General features: G+C 26.1%; 2 protein-coding genes across 3 annotated transcripts in view; one reads left to right on the forward strand and one right to left on the reverse strand.

Annotated features, from left to right (window-relative positions):
* Window positions 1–293: 293 nt before the first annotated feature.
* LOC119769064 lies at window positions 294–1,538 on the forward strand. Its single transcript, XM_038260960.1, has one exon. It carries the CDS (start codon window positions 294–296, stop codon window positions 1,536–1,538), a length of 1,245 nt encoding a protein of 414 aa, XP_038116888.1.
* Window positions 1,539–14,994: 13,456 nt separating this feature from the next.
* The window catches only part of LOC6051347 (dynamin), a 515,697-nt gene continuing 513,401 nt past the window's right edge, over window positions 14,995–17,290 (reverse strand). Inside the window, exon 15 of one of the 2 annotated variants that reach the window (XM_038263306.1) lies at window positions 14,995–15,148. In XM_038263306.1, the coding sequence (XP_038119234.1) occupies window positions 15,019–15,148 (130 nt within the window). In that variant the 3' untranslated portion in view covers window positions 14,995–15,018. Of the gene's footprint in view, window positions 15,162–17,290 lie in introns of both variants that reach the window. The other variant, XM_038263308.1, reaches the window with a different exon arrangement.

Consider the following 17,290-nt stretch of genomic DNA (forward strand, 5'->3'; position numbering starts at 1 on the left):
GGAAGCGTGGAGGAAAAGTTTGATTCGATTCGGTCGTGAAAATCCTGTGAATCTGCGTAGAGGATCGGTGCCGGGGACCAAAGCGATTCAGGAACAACAAACGATTAAATTCGGCGACGGGCCGGAGCAGGTGTCTGCTAGGCTGTAAAGAAGGAGATAGAGCGAAGGTGAGCGATTAGATTCGGCGACGCAGGGCATTACGAGAGGCCACGAACGGACGTTGGAACGAGGTGAAGGAGCCGCAATAAAAAAAAACAAGACAAAAGCAACGAATTTGTACGCGAACAAAAAGGATGGACGCGGGAAACGTCTCGGGTTTGTCACCGTTTGTTCCTGGGGACACGTCCACGGTGTCTGCTAGGTGGAAAAAGTGGAAGCGATCCTTCAACATCTTCTTGGACGTACACAATGTTACGATTGCTGCTCGCCAAAAATCGTACCTCCTACACTACGTGGGACCACAAGTTCAAGACGTCTTCTTCAGTCTACAAGGGAATGATGCACCGGCAGTTCCGGAGGGCTCGGACGTGTTCAAGGAGGCGGTCAAGCTTCTAGACGAATACTTCCTCCCGATGAAGTGCCTGCCGCTGGAACGGCACAAGTTCCGGAACCTGGAGCAGAACGAAGACGAGCCAATCGAAGGATTCGTTCTCCGGCTGCGCGAGCAGGGTAACCTCTGTGAATATGGTGACCATCTGGAGGAAGAGATCAAGGAACAGCTTTTTGAGAAGGGAGTATCGGACGATCTTCGGGCTACGATCCTGAACAAGCCGCAGATGACCCTGGCGGAAACGATCGAAGCGGGGCGCTCGTTAGAGACCATCGGAAAGCACCGAAAGACGACGATGTTTAGCCCGCAACTGGAGGAGGTATATAAAGTCAGTAGATCAAAAAACAACATTAAAGGGAAGTGCTATCGCTGTGGAAGATCTGGCCACTTTGCCAACGACGAATCCTGTCCTGCTCTGAACCGTAAGTGCGAGCGCTGCGGACATGTTGGGCACTTTAAGAAGAGATGTAACACGAAGCAGCGGAAGAAGGAGGGCAAGTGGCGGCGGCAGGTGATGAGTGATTCGTATGACTCTGACGATTCAAAGCAGCAAAGCGGAAGCGATTCAGAGGAGGAAAATGTGCAGTATTTGTTTGCGATGGAACCGGTCGAAGAAGCGAAAGCAGTTTGTACGGTTGGAGGTGTAAGTGTGAAGTGGGTGGTTGATTCAGGTGCAGGCGTAAACGTCATCGATCGCCAAACCTGGGAACGCCTAAAGGAAAAGGAAGTGAGCGTCAGTCACCAGAGCACCGGGGTAAGAGCAACGTTGAAGACGTATGCTGGACAAAATGTAACTGTCGCGGGAATGTTTTGTTCCCAATTGGCCACTAAGAAGAAGACCGTACGTGCAGAGATCTACGTGGTGGAAGATGGAACGTGCTGTTTACTAGGCCGAAAAACAGCGGTGGCGCTCGGAATTCTCAACATCAGCGCAGAAGGCCAGAGGAGGAACGGAACCCGGACACGAACCGGAACAGCAAAGTTTTAAATTTGCGATCGCTTCAACTTGAACATCTTGGTGCGACGAGCGTAAACGGACAATACAGAAGCAAACCGGAGGAAGAAGAGATTGTTGTGTTCCAGGTCAGCGTGTAATTCCAACACAGACACACAACACAAAGTACACACCTGGGGAGGAAGCGAACTGTCATTAACAGAAAGTAGCGAAATAAATAAACACGCGGTAGAAGTTTGGGGAAATTAAATTTGATTTAATTCATTAATTTAAACCGGAATAAGACACAACATATGCATTCTGCGTTAAGATTATTGGTGTATATTTAATTTTCCGTAAGTACTGTAAATATTTAATCACTGAAAATTTAAAGTAGTCCTAGCGAAGAAAAACAAATAGTTAAAATGTTGCTTTGGGTCATTATTCATCATCTTAGAAAAACATATTATATTTTTTTATACATTCGGATTAAAATCTTATAACAAGTTTTTTGATTACTACGAGTAAGCAGGACATAAACAGATTTTTAAACATAGGAAAAAACATTCACCATGAAGCATACTTAAAAAAAAAAAGTACAGTTTGGAGTCCCCAAAAAGCTCTAGAAATGATCTTGTTATTGCAGATTTGGGATTTCGGGGCCACCGGGGTAGTCCGTATTGTGGTCAGATCACCTATGGCACTATAAATGTCCATATAGAGGACTGCCTTTGAAAATTGGGAATTTTGACACTCATCATGCCTTGTGGACCGGATGTCCGGAAATGTTCCCTCTTCGGAATATCTCCGGGGCCATCGGGTTAGTCCGTATTGTGGCCAGATCACCTATAGAACTAAAAATGTTCATTTTGAGGTTTGCCTTTGAAAATTATGAAGTTTGACACCCATCATGCCTAGTGGACCAGAATTTCGGAAATGTCCCCTCTCCGGAACATCCCCAAGGCCACCGGGTTAACCCGGATGGTGGCCAGATCATCTTTGATACTTAAAATGTCCATATAGAGGTCTGCCTTTGAAAATTATGAAGTTTGACACCCATCATGCCTAGCGGACCAGAATTTCGGAAATGTCCCCTCTTCGGAACATCCCCGGGGCCCTCCGGGTTACTCTGGATGGTGGTTAGATATCTGATGGCATTCTAATTGGTGGAATTAACAACTTTGTAGAACATTGTTTTTTTCCTATTTGGAATTATATTCGGTTTATTTGAAAATTTCTGAGAGGTGCACAAAGTACACCACGCGACTGCTCTTGTAGTTTTTTTTGCGCGACTTCCCGAAGGTTAAATGTTTAAATGTTTAAATGTTTAAATGTTTAAATGTTTAAATGTTTAAATGTTTAAATGTTTAAATGTTTAAATGTTTAAATGTTTAAATGTTTAAATGTTTAAATGTTTAAATGTTTATATGTTTAAATGTTTAAATGTTTAAATGTTTAAATGTTTAAATGTTTAAATGTTTAAATGTTTAAATGTTTAAATGTTTAAATGTTTAAATGTTTAAATGTTTAAATGTTTAAATGTTTAAATGTTTAAATGTTTAAATGTTTAAATGTTTAAATGTTTAAATGTTTAAATGTTTAAATGTTTAAATGTTTAAATGTTTAAATGTTTAAATGTTTAAATGTTTAAATGTTTAAATGTTTAAATGTTTAAACGTTTAAATGTTTAAATGTTTAAATGTTTAAATGTTTAAATGTTTAAATGTTTAAATGTTTAAATGTTTAAATGTTTAAATGTTTAAATGTTTAAATGTTTAAATGTTTAAATGTTTAAATGTTTAAATGTTTAAATGTTTAAATGTTTAAATGTTTAAATGTTTAAATGTTTAAATGTTTAAATGTTTAAATGTTTAAATGTTTAAATGTTTAAATGTTTAAATGTTTAAATGTTTAAATGTTTAAATGTTTAAATGTTTAAATGTTTAAATGTTTAAATGTTTAAATGTTTAAATGTTTAAATGTTTAAATGTTTAAATGTTTAAATGTTTAAATGTTTAAATGTTTAAATGTTTAAATGTTTAAATGTTTAAATGTTTAAATGTTTAAATGTTTAAATGTTTAAATGTTTAAATGTTTAAATGTTTAAATGTTTAAATGTTTAAATGTTTAAATGTTTAAATGTTTAAATGTTTAAATGTTTAAATGTTTAAATGTTTAAATGTTTAAATGTTTAAATGTTTAAATGTTTAAATGTTTAAATGTTTAAATGTTTAAATGTTTAAATGTTTAAATGTTTAAATGTTTAAATGTTTAAATGTTTAAATGTTTAAATGTTTAAATGTTTAAATGTTTAAATGTTTAAATGTTTAAATGTTTAAATGTTTAAATGTTTAAATGTTTAAATGTTTAAATGTTTAAATGTTTAAATGTTTAAATGTTTAAATGTTTAAATGTTTAAATGTTTAAATGTTTAAATGTTTAAATGTTTAAATGTTTAAATGTTTAAATGTTTAAATGTTTAAATGTTTAAATGTTTAAATGTTTAAATGTTTAAATGTTTAAATGTTTAAATGTTTAAATGTTTAAATGTTTAAATGTTTAAATGTTTAAATGTTTAAATGTTTAAATGTTTAAATTTTCAAATGTTTAAATGTTTAAATGTTTAAATGTTTAAATGTTTAAATGTTTAAATGTTTAAATGTTTAAATGTTTAAATGTTGTTTTTTTAATATTTTAATATTTTAATATTTTAATATTTTAATATTTTAATATTTTAATATTTTAATATTTTAATATTTTAATATTTTAATATTTTAATATTTTAATATTTTAATATTTTAATATTTTAATATTTTAATATTTTAATATTTTAATATTTTAATATTTTAATATTTTAATATTTTAATATTTTAATATTTTAATATTTTAATATTTTAATATTTTAATATTTTAATATTTTAATATTTTAATATTTTAATATTTTAATATTTTAATATTTTAATATTTTAATATTTTAATATTTTAATATTTTAATATTTTAATATTTTAATATTTTAATATTTTAATATTTTAATATTTTAATATTTTAATATTTTAATATTTTAATATTTTAATATTTTAATATTTTAATATTTTAATATTTTAATATTTTAATATTTTAATATTTTAATATTTTAATATTTTAATATTTTAATATTTTAATATCAACATGAGTGATACAAACTTATGCGACTGTGGGCAGGGTTATCAGGACATCGACCATCTCGTATGGGCGTGTCCAGATCACCAGGCTCACAGAATTAAGTTGAAAGATACCCTCAGGGCCCGAGGAAGACCACCAGAAATCCCGATGCGAGACGCGTTATCTCAACTAGACCTTGATGTTCTCTATCCGATCTATCAGTTCCTCGTAGATTCCAAAATATCCATTTAGTTTTCTTCCAGTTAGTTTTCCTTCAGTTAGTTTTCCTTCAGTTAGTATAACTCGCCTTCACACAAAGCCGTCGTTTCTGGATTGCACCGGAAGCAAAGCAAGAACGCCCCAGCAGCTGGACACCGAGTTGCGGCTGAGGACACAAGCAAAGGCCAGCAGAGCCAACCTAGACCCCTACACAATCCCCTTCCCATCCCACGCCTTGTCTTTAACATCAATCCCTTCCCTACTAACCCCGAGTAGGCCGCGGGTAATCGGCTCCTCCCACTAACATTTACACACAAGATCCTCTGTAATTATTAAGTCAAATGTAATTACAAAAGCCGACTCGGTCCTAACCAGGTCCCAGTACCGAAAAGGACCTAATAAAAATAATTTTATGAAAAAAAAAATATTTTAATATTTTAATATTTTAATATTTTAATATTTTAATATTTTAATATTTTAATATTTTAATATTTTAATATTTTAATATTTTAATATTTTAATATTTTAATATTTTAATATTTTAATATTTTAATATTTTAATATTTTAATATTTTAATATTTTAATATTTTAATATTTTAATATTTTAATATTTTAATATTTTAATATTTTAATATTTTAATATTTTAATATTTTAATATTTTAATATTTTAATATTTTAATATTTTAATATTTTAATATTTTAATATTTTAATATTTTAATATTTTAATATTTTAATATTTTAATATTTTAATATTTTAATATTTTAATATTTTAATATTTTAATATTTTAATATTTTAATATTTTAATATTTTAATATTTTAATATTTTAATATTTTAATATTTTAATATTTTAATATTTTAATATTTTAATATTTTAATATTTTAATATTTTAATATTTTAATATTTTAATATTTTAATATTTTAATATTTTAATATTTTAATATTTTAATATTTTAATATTTTAATATTTTAATATTTTAATATTTTAATATTTCAATATTTTAATATTTTAATATTTTAATATTTTAATATTTTAATATTTTAATATTTTAATATTTTAATATTTTAATATTTTAATATTTTAATATTTTAATATTTTAATATTTTAATATTTTAATATTTTAATATTTTAATATTTTAATATTTTAATATTTTAATATTTTAATATTTTAATATTTTAATATTTTAATATTTTAATATTTTAATATTTTAATATTTTAATATTTTAATATTTTAATATTTTAATATTTTAATATTTTAATATTTTAATATTTTAATATTTTAATATTTTAATATTTTAATATTTTAATATTTTAATATTTTAATATTTTAATATTTTAATATTTTAATATTTTAATATTTTAATATTTTAACATTTTAATATTTTAACATTTTAATATTTTAATATTTTAATATTTTAATATTTTATTATTTTAATATTTTAATATTTTAATATTTTAATATTTTAATATTTTAATATTTTAATATTTTAATATTTTAATATTTTAATATTTTAATATTTTAATATTTTAATATTTTAATATTTTAATATTTTAATATTTTAATATTTTAATATTTTAATATTTTAATATTTTAATATTTTAATATTTTAATATTTTAATATTTTAATATTTTAATATTTTAATATTTTAATATTTTAATATTTTAATATTTTAATATTTTAATATTTTAATATTTTAATATTTTAATATTTTAATATTTTAATATTTTAATATTTTAATATTTTAATATTTTAATATTTTAATATTTTAATATTTTAATATTTTAATATTTTAATATTTTAATATTTTAATATTTTAATATTTTAATATTTTAATATTTTAATATTTTAATATTTTAATATTTTAATATTTTAATATTTTAATATTTTAATATTTTAATATTTTAATATTTTAATATTTTAATATTTTAATATTTTAATATTTTAATATTTTAATATTTTAATATTTTAATATTTTAATATTTTAATATTTTAATATTTTAATATTTTAATATTTTAATATTTTAATATTTTAATATTTTAATATTTTAATATTTTAATATTTTAATATTTTAATATTTTAATATTTTAATATTTTAATATTTTAATATTTTAATATTTTAATATTTTAATATTTTAATATTTTAATATTTTAATATTTTAATATTTTAATATTTTAATATTTTAATATTTTAATATTTTAATATTTTAATATTTTAATATTTTAATATTTTAATATTTTAATATTTTAATATTTTAATATTTTAATATTTTAATATTTTAATATTTTAATATTTTAATATTTTAATATTTTAATATTTTAATATTTTAATATTTTAATATTTTAATATTTTAATATTTTAATATTTTAATATTTTAATATTTTAATATTTTAATATTTTAATATTTTAATATTTTAATATTTTAATATTTTAATATTTTAATATTTTAATATTTTAATATTTTAATATTTTAATATTTTAATATTTTAATATTTTAATATTTTAATATTTTAATATTTTAATATTTTAATATTTTAATATTTTAATATTTTAATATTTTAATATTTTAATATTTTAATATTTTAATATTTTAATATTTTAATATTTTAATATTTTAATATTTTAATATTTTAATATTTTAATATTTTAATATTTTAATATTTTAATATTTTAATATTTTAATATTTTAATATTTTAATATTTTAATATTTTAATATTTTAATATTTTAATATTTTAATATTTTAATATTTTAATATTTTAATATTTTAATATTTTAATATTTTAATATTTTAATATTTTAATATTTTAATATTTTAATATTTTAATATTTTAATATTTTAATATTTTAATATTTTAATATTTTAATATTTTAATATTTTAATATTTTAATATTTTAATATTTGTAATTTGTAATTTGTAATTTGTAATTTGTTGGTTTATTGGGTACGACAACTTGTTAGTTTACACTGTTAATCAGGTCAAGGAAGACACTTTAGGAAATTTAGAAAAGTTACAAAGGATCCAAATAAAGGGTAACAAGTACAAGTAAGCTAAAGAAAACTAATCGTCAAACGATCTCTTAAAAGCACTTTTAAATGCCGACAGCGTCGGCTGGGTTTTCAGCTCCAGGGTAGGTTGTTCCAGCACGTGGTTCCAGCGACAAGAACACTTCTTCCACTCGTCGTTGTGTGCCGCGGGATGATGAATGATCGGGTCCGCTCAAGCTGTCCTCTCACCAGATGTTGTTGGAGGTACTCCGGCAGGTTGCCATCGTATCCCTTCTTCATGAAGCAGCTCGTCCGCAGTTGATAGTTGATCGGCAGATCGTGTCCGAGTATGGTGCCTCGCACGGCCGCAGTTGTTTCGCGACGTCGCAGATTGTACACAAACCGCACCGCTGATTTGAAGCACCGGTGGAGTTGCTCTTTGTGTGCCGCAGGAAGCCCGTGATAATAGACTACGTCACAGTAGGTGAACATAGGCATGATCACAGCTTGGACCAGCTTGCGCCGCGTCGGTTGGGAGAGGACTGCTGCAAAGCGGCGAAATGTCCTTAGAGTGTTGTATACCTTCTGTGTCACACTGTTGACCTGATGCTTCCATGTCATGTTATTGTCCAGCAGGAGACCAAGATTGACAACCCTGTCGGACAGTGGAACAACTTCTCCACTGAAGACGATATCCGTGTGGGGTCGAACCGAGTCTGCTTTGGTGAAAACGATGGCCTGCGTTTTTGGGGTTCGGGTGAAGTCGATTTTGGTTGGCCCAGTTGGTGATCGCAGCCAAGTCGTTGTTGATGCTGGCAATCAGCTCTTCGATCTGTTCAATCGGCCCGGACACGTAGATTTGAAGATCGTCAGCATACAATTGATACTCGCATCTCAGGACTCCGGGTAAACTGTTGATGAAGAGGCTGAACAGCAAAGCGCTGAGACAGGATCCCTGCGGTGTACCGTCAGTTACATCACGAACTGCTGAGACTGCATCACCAAGGCGGACGGATTGCTTTCTTTGGCCAAGGAACGATGCGACAAACTCGCAGGCAGCGCTCGAGAACCTGAACTCTCGATTCAGCTTGTCTTTGAGCAGATGGTGGTCGACGCAGTTAAACGCAAGTGAAAAATCGACAAGAACCATGACGGTGCAGCTGTTGTTATCCAAGTTGCTGTAGATGTCGTGCGTTACCTTGGCGAGAGCAGTCGTTGTCCCGAATCCCTTCCTGTATCCCGATTGATGTTTGGCCAATAGCGGAGCGTTCGGGTTATCGAGATGATCGGTGATTTGGTCAAGCAGGATTTTTTCCAACACCTTCGACATCGCTGGAAGGACACTGATCGGGCGGAAATGCTTGGGCAGGCTAGGACTTGGTTGTTTGGGGATCGGTGTTACAATGGCTGTTTTCCACAAAGACGGGAAAGCTCGAGCTGTGATAATGGCGTTGAAGAGGTGACAGAGTTCCGGCAGGATCAGCGGGCACAACATTTTGACAAACGAGATAGGTATGCCGTCGGTCCCTGTGGCATTGGTCTGTATGTCGTGGATTTTGCGGTTGACTTCTTCTGAGTTGGTTTGTCGAAAGTTGAATCCGTTTTCCCGTGATCTATTTTAATATTTTAATATTTTAATATTTTAATATTTTAATATTTTAATATTTTAATATTTTAATATTTTAATATTTTAATATTTTAATATTTTAATATTTTAATATTTTAATATTTTAATATTTTAATATTTTAATATTTTAATATTTTAATATTTTAATATTTTAATATTTTAATATTTTAATATTTTAATATTTTAATATTTTAATATTTTAATATTTTAATATTTTAATATTTTAATATTTTAATATTTTAATATTTTAATATTTTAATATTTTAATATTTTAATATTTTAATATTTTAATATTTTAATATTTTAATATTTTAATATTTTAATATTTTAATATTTTAATATTTTAATATTTTAATATTTTAATATTTTAATATTTTAATATTTTAATATTTTAATATTTTAATATTTTAATATTTTAATATTTTAATATTTTAATATTTTAATATTTTAATATTTTAATATTTTAATATTTTAATATTTTAATATTTTAATATTTTAATATTTTAATATTTTAATATTTTAATATTTTAATATTTTAATATTTTAATATTTTAATATTTTAATATTTTAATATTTTAATATTTTAATATTTTAATATTTTAATATTTTAATATTTTAATATTTTAATATTTTAATATTTTAATATTTTAATATTTTAATATTTTAATATTTTAATATTTTAATATTTTAATATTTTAATATTTTAATATTTTAATATTTTAATATTTTAATATTTTAATATTTTAATATTTTAATATTTTAATATTTTAATATTTTAATATTTTAATATTTTAATATTTTAATATTTTAATATTTTAATATTTTAATATTTTAATATTTTAATATTTTAATATTTTAATATTTTAATATTTTAATATTTTAATATTTTAATATTTTAATATTTTAATATTTTAATATTTTAATATTTTAATATTTTAATATTTTAATATTTTAATATTTTAATATTTTAATATTTTAATATTTTAATATTTTAATATTTTAATATTTTAATATTTTAATATTTTAATATTTTAATATTTTAATATTTTAATATTTTAATATTTTAATATTTTAATATTTTAATATTTTAATATTTTAATATTTTAATATTTTAATATTTTAATATTTTAATATTTTAATATTTTAATATTTTAATATTTTAATATTTTAATATTTTAATATTTTAATATTTTAATATTTTAATATTTTAATATTTTAATATTTTAATATTTTAATATTTTAATATTTTAATATTTTAATATTTTAATATTTTAATATTTTAATATTTTAATATTTTAATATTTTAATATTTTAATATTTTAATATTTTAATATTTTAATATTTTAATATTTTAATATTTTAATATTTTAATATTTTAATATTTTAATATTTTAATATTTTAATATTTTAATATTTTAATATTTTAATATTTTAATATTTTAATATTTTAATATTTTAATATTTTAATATTTTAATATTTTAATATTTTAATATTTTAATATTTTAATATTTTAATATTTTAATATTTTAATATTTTAATATTTTAATATTTTAATATTTTAATATTTTAATATTTTAATATTTTAATATTTTAATATTTTAATATTTTAATATTTTAATATTTTAATATTTTAATATTTTAATATTTTAATATTTTAATATTTTAATATTTTAATATTTTAATATTTTAATATTTTAATATTTTAATATTTTAATATTTTAATATTTTAATATTTTAATATTTTAATATTTTAATATTTTAATATTTTAATATTTTAATATTTTAATATTTTAATATTTTAATATTTTAATATTTTAATATTTTAATATTTTAATATTTTAATATTTTAATATTTTAATATTTTAATATTTTAATATTTTAATATTTTAATATTTTAATATTTTAATATTTTAATATTTTAATATTTTAATATTTTAATATTTTAATATTTTAATATTTTAATATTTTAATATTTTAATATTTTAATATTTTAATATTTTAATATTTTAATATTTTAATATTTTAATATTTTAATATTTTAATATTTTAATATTTTAATATTTTAATATTTTAATATTTTAATATTTTAATATTTTAATATTTTAATATTTTAATATTTTAATATTTTAATATTTTAATATTTTAATATTTTAATATTTTAATATTTTAATATTTTAATATTTTAATATTTTAATATTTTAATATTTTAATATTTTAATATTTTAATATTTTAATATTTTAATATTTTAATATTTTAATATTTTAATATTTTAATATTTTAATATTTTAATATTTTAATATTTTAATATTTTAATATTTTAATATTTTAATATTTTAATATTTTAATATTTTAATATTTTAATATTTTAATATTTTAATATTTTAATATTTTAATATTTTAATATTTTAATATTTTAATATTTTAATATTTTAATATTTTAATATTTTAATATTTTAATATTTTAATATTTTAATATTTTAATATTTTAATATTTTAATATTTTAATATTTTAATATTTTAATATTTTAATATTTTAATATTTTAATATTTTAATATTTTAATATTTTAATATTTTAATATTTTAATATTTTAATATTTTAATATTTTAATATTTTAATATTTTAATATTTTAATATTTTAATATTTTAATATTTTAATATTTTAATATTTTAATATTTTAATATTTTAATATTTTAATATTTTAATATTTTAATATTTTAATATTTTAATATTTTAATATTTTAATATTTTAATATTTTAATATTTTAATATTTTAATATTAAAATATTAAAATATTAAAATATTAAAATATTAAAATATTAAAATATTTTAATATATTTTCAATACTTTTATTACATGATTCACATTATTTAAAAAAATCGTTCAAAAAAAGTTCACACTATGCATCTATAACATTACAATGAAACTTACTGTAACAAAAAATTGAAAAAAAAAATACATTATGAGATTTCCAATAACAAAACCATAATATTTGCTGTATTCATGAAATTTACAGTAGTTTTATTGTTTCAATTTATAACATTTCCAATAACAAAACCATGAAATTTGCTGTAACCATGAAATCTACGATAGCTTTATCGTCATTCCAATGAAGTTCAAAAAAATCAACCATAAACTTACCATAAATATTATAATATCTATTGTAACTTCATGGTTTTGACAATGCAAATCATCATATAATTTTATTCGGGCTATAAGTACAAGCACAACACAAGGTTTTCACAAGCCAAAACTTGATCTTTTATTTAATAAATATGTTTATGGAATTTGAAAAGAAGAATCATTGACAATCAAGTTTGAACTGAGGAAAACCCGGAAAATTATGCAAGTTATCCCTTTAAAATCAAACTGACAGTTGAATAAAAATATCTAATAAGAGAAAGCTTTGGCCCAATCAAAAGCAATGATTTTTTTCCTAGCTTATTTTTATTAGGTCCTTTAAGGTACTGTGACCAGGTTAGGACCGAGGATCAAAAGGTACAAAAATAATAAAAGAAAAATAAAAAACTGTAACTGATTCAGATGATCATTGTTTCGTGCCATGTGTCAGCAAGTGTGCGATCACGTCAATCTGTTCCTCAGGTGTCTTGCACTGCCTCAAGCGAACTCTGTACTCTTGGTAAATGGACCACAGCTCCGACTCGCTGTACAGCTTCGATTCGCCTTGTTGCTCCTTCGGGGTTGCACCGGCGCCGGTGCCAGTATCTTCTCGACTTCTTCCTGCGGGACTAGAATGTTTATTTTCCGGTTCAACGGACGGCACCGCTCCAGGTAGCGGAGGAAAATCCGCTGCGGTGAACGCGGCTCCTGCCGGGGTCTGTTTGTCCTTCTTCCATGCTGGCGGTTTCGGCGTGGACGCCTGCTGCCTCGACTGGATGAACTGCACACGTTTGGGACAGCTGCGGTCCAGACCCTCGTGAGATCCAGAGCAGTTGACACACTTCTTGGCTTCCGTTTCTTCTGCTTTGCACTTTTCCGTGCTGTGGGCACCCCCACAGCTGCTGCACCTGGGCTTGAGATGGCAGTTACTGGTTCCGTGACCGAACTGCAAGCAGTTCTTGCACTGGGTCACGTGCGGTTCTTTGTTCCGGTAGGCCACCCACCGGACGACGACTGGTCCCACTTTCTTTACCTTGCTACTCAACTCCTTCAGACTGATGTGCCCCTTGGGGAAGAGCACGATGAAAGGCGTCTCATCGATGGCGGAAGCTGCTGCTTCCGCCTGATGGCGTGTACTGCCAAGACGTCCAGCTGATGTTCCGTCTTGAGCAGCTCCTTGACGTAATCCGGTTCCGCGTTCGGGAGACCTCGCATTACTACCCGGTGCGGTCTCGCACTGCGCTTTCCATGCGTGTAGAACTGCACCTTGTTCTTCTTCAGGTGGGCTTGCACCGTGTCGAAGTCGTCGCTCGAAAAGCACGTAATTTTGGTGCCGTACCGCGTCAGTTTGTGTTCCGGCTGGACATCACATGTCGACATCACCCTCGCAAGGCGGGCGAAGCTCGTTTCTTTCACCACCAGCGGCGGCTGCTTCTTCTCCCGGCCGACTTGCCGGGTGCTGGTACCACGGGGTGGTTTTTCTGCTGCTGGGTTCGCATTGTTGTTGTTGTTGCTCTTCTCCGCTAGCGGGCTGAACTTGTTGTTGCTGAGCAGTTTCTCCACTTCCTGGCCATTGCCGTCGTTGATCTCCTCCTTAGCCTTCCTGCGCCGAACCTTGATCACGGGACGAAATTCGCCCCCGTCCTCTCCTCCTCCTTCGGAGTCTTCCACCTCCATGCCCGTCGCCGCCTGCATTTTGGGTTGGAAACCGTCGGGTTTCTCCCACACACTTTTCTTCAAGGCCGCGTTCCAGTAGAACGGCCTTCCATCCTCAGCCCTATGCTCCGTCCACTTAATTCACTCTCCGCCGTCGCGGCCGCCGCCATGGCCGTCGGCGAAAGTTAAAAAAACATCGTCAAAACGCGCTCAAAGACACACGTCTGCTCTGGGCGAGCTGTCAAACTGGAATGAACTTCCAAAATACTATAATGTTATTAACTATACAGATTTTGTTCGTACAAAAATTCCGGCCTGTTTAAAATCCGCGGAGAAGGTCGAAAATCCGTACGGTAAGGAAAAAAATCCGTACAGTTAGATATTATAATATCTATTGTAACTGCATGGTTTTGACAATGCAAATCATCATATAATTTTATTCGGGCACTTCTTAACCTTTACCGATTTGGCTCATAATTTGCACAGATACTTTTTTTTGCCTAAGGAATCGAATCAGAGGGTATCCCTGATGTAATTTCTTTTATTGTCACCCTAATGTACATGGAAGAGAAAATCTGAATATATATAAATTTTAAAAAAATCTAAGAACAATTCCATGTTAATTTTTTCGATGTTATTTAAATTGTTTTTGTTATTAAGAAATTACGAGGGGAGTTTCGTTTTTTGACCCATAGTCACTCCACAGACGGTAGCTAAATATTTCTCAATTTTTAATAAAAAAATAAGTGTTTGTTCAGCTGTCAACTTAATTTTTATTTAAACTTGTTTGAAAATGTGCTTGATAATTCATGCATAGCAGCATTGGTAACAGCTTGCCCTATTTGCTGATTTAAGTGTTGACGAATTCCTTGAGACATCCCTTGGGTAGTTCCTCCAGGACGGCTGAAAATAAATCCCACATTGTTAGAAAGTATGTGTGTGTGTGTATGTGTGTGTGTGTGTGTGTGTGTGTGTATTATATTATTAGAATTAATCCCAGCAAATGTAGTATAAAAAACACAAAAACACTAATATGTTATAGAAAAACCTTTATCGTCAATTGGGGAGAATCAAGATTGATATCTGCTTGTGGATCAATCGGACCGCACACTGCCCGAGCATGGGTAAATAAGGGAACCCAGGCAGATAACTGCCAACGCAATCAACACAAGCTGGTTTCGGATAAGGTTGCCGAGAACAACATCGTGGGCAGACGGTAATAACAAAAATCATGCAATTTCAATAACAACCCGGGCGGAAAGTGAGTTGGTGGCGATAACTTGGAACTATCTTGGCTTGTTTATTTGCATCTTGTTGTAAACTCCTCGAGTTATGACGACTGCGTATCATGGAAAGTATATTCCATGATCATACTGCATTATCTACAGTTGATATTGAGCTGTTAGTGGTAGTTTTTTTAGACTTAGCAAAAATTTCGAAAATTTTATTTTTTCCAAAATTTTACCCGAACATCATGAAATGATTATTTTGACTTTATTTCAAATTTATACTGGACTTAGCAAAATTTGCAGTCACTGACAGAATTTTCAATTTCCGACACTTAGAATAATTTTCATGAACTTATATTTTAAAATTTGATTTTATTTATGCTGGACTTTGAAATTTTTGCGTATATTTTTAAATTCTTTACTTTTTACAGAAAAAGCATTTTTTTGGGACTTAGAAAATTTTCGGGAGGTTGGAAACATGATAAATTATTTTGATGTTTATTTTTGCTTTGAACCAAAATTTCGGAAAAATCGACGAAATTACAGGAAATTTTCGTCCGATTTTACAAAAACATCAGTTTGTTCCTAAAATAATGTCCCTAACAAAACGTCTTCATTGAAATTTTGAAATTCGAAAGTTGGTTTTAATAATTATTGATATACCCCCTACAAAAATCGTTCCGGCACTTAGAAAATTTACGGGATCCGTATCACGACAAGATTTTTGGTAAAATTTATTTGATTCTTTGGACTTAGCAAAATTTTGGCTTTTGGCCAGTAAAATATTTTCAACACTTAGAAATTTTTCGAGAGCAGGAAAATGAAAAAAAAATTTGTGACTTAGAAAATTTTTGGGAGTTTGGAAACATGATAAATTATTTTGATGTTTATTTTGCTTTGAACCAAAATTTCGGAAAAATCGTCGAAATTACAGGAAATTTTCGTCCGATTTTTACAAAAACATCAGTTTGTTCCTAAAATAATGTCTCTAACAAAACGTCTTCATTGAAATTTTGAAATACGAAAGTTGGTTTTTAATAATTATTGATATACCCCCTACAAAAATCGTTCCGGCACTTAGAAAATTTACGGGATCCGTATCAGGACAAGATTGTTGGTAGAATTTATTAGATTTTCAGGACTTTGCGAAATTTTTGCTCTCAGCCAGTTGAATATTTTTCAACATTTTGAAAAATATTTTGATAAGAAACATTACCAGGCTTTTTGAAATTTTACTGTGGATTTTTGGACTTATGCAATTTTAGGAATATTTTCATAGACTTTTATTTTTAATTTGAAAAATGGAATATAGAGACTTTGGATTTTTCGTGATTTGGAAAATTATTGTGACATTTTGGCAATTCAACGCTTTCTCCACAATTTTTTAATGAGTTTTTAAAGTAAAATAATTTTTCAACTTTGAAAAATCTTGTTTTGATGTAAGTGCGTATATTCCTGCAATATTACTCATATTTGTGAAGAGAAAGAAGGGGGGTCTGAATAGTGGCGAGGTGCATTAAAAACCAATAAAATTATTTTTGGGATCAAAATCTACTTTATGAACTTGATATGATTTTTGGAAGATTTCAGTTGTTTGCTACTATAAACTAAACTTGATGTGGCATTGTTGGTCAAATAAACTCAACAAGATTTTTCGCAGATACACCTCGAACAATTTATGTTCGTGGCCATGTTCGGTTACCCGGGCAGAAAGTCGCATCATGGGACGAACAAAAAAAATAACTTGAGTTGTTTTTGTGAACATGGCATGATTTTTGTTTGTTCCAAAAACTAAAAAAAATGCCGCCGAATTTCA

Source organism: Culex quinquefasciatus, chromosome 3 (genome assembly GCF_015732765.1).
Source record: "Culex quinquefasciatus strain JHB chromosome 3, VPISU_Cqui_1.0_pri_paternal, whole genome shotgun sequence".
NCBI lineage: Eukaryota > Metazoa > Arthropoda > Insecta > Diptera > Culicidae > Culex > Culex quinquefasciatus.

What these genes read in the sequence shown, in the direction of transcription:
- LOC119769064 (XM_038260960.1), top strand. Translation starts at nt 294, where the DNA reads ATGGACGCGGGAAACGTCTCGGGTTTGTCACCGTTTGTTCCTGGGGAC.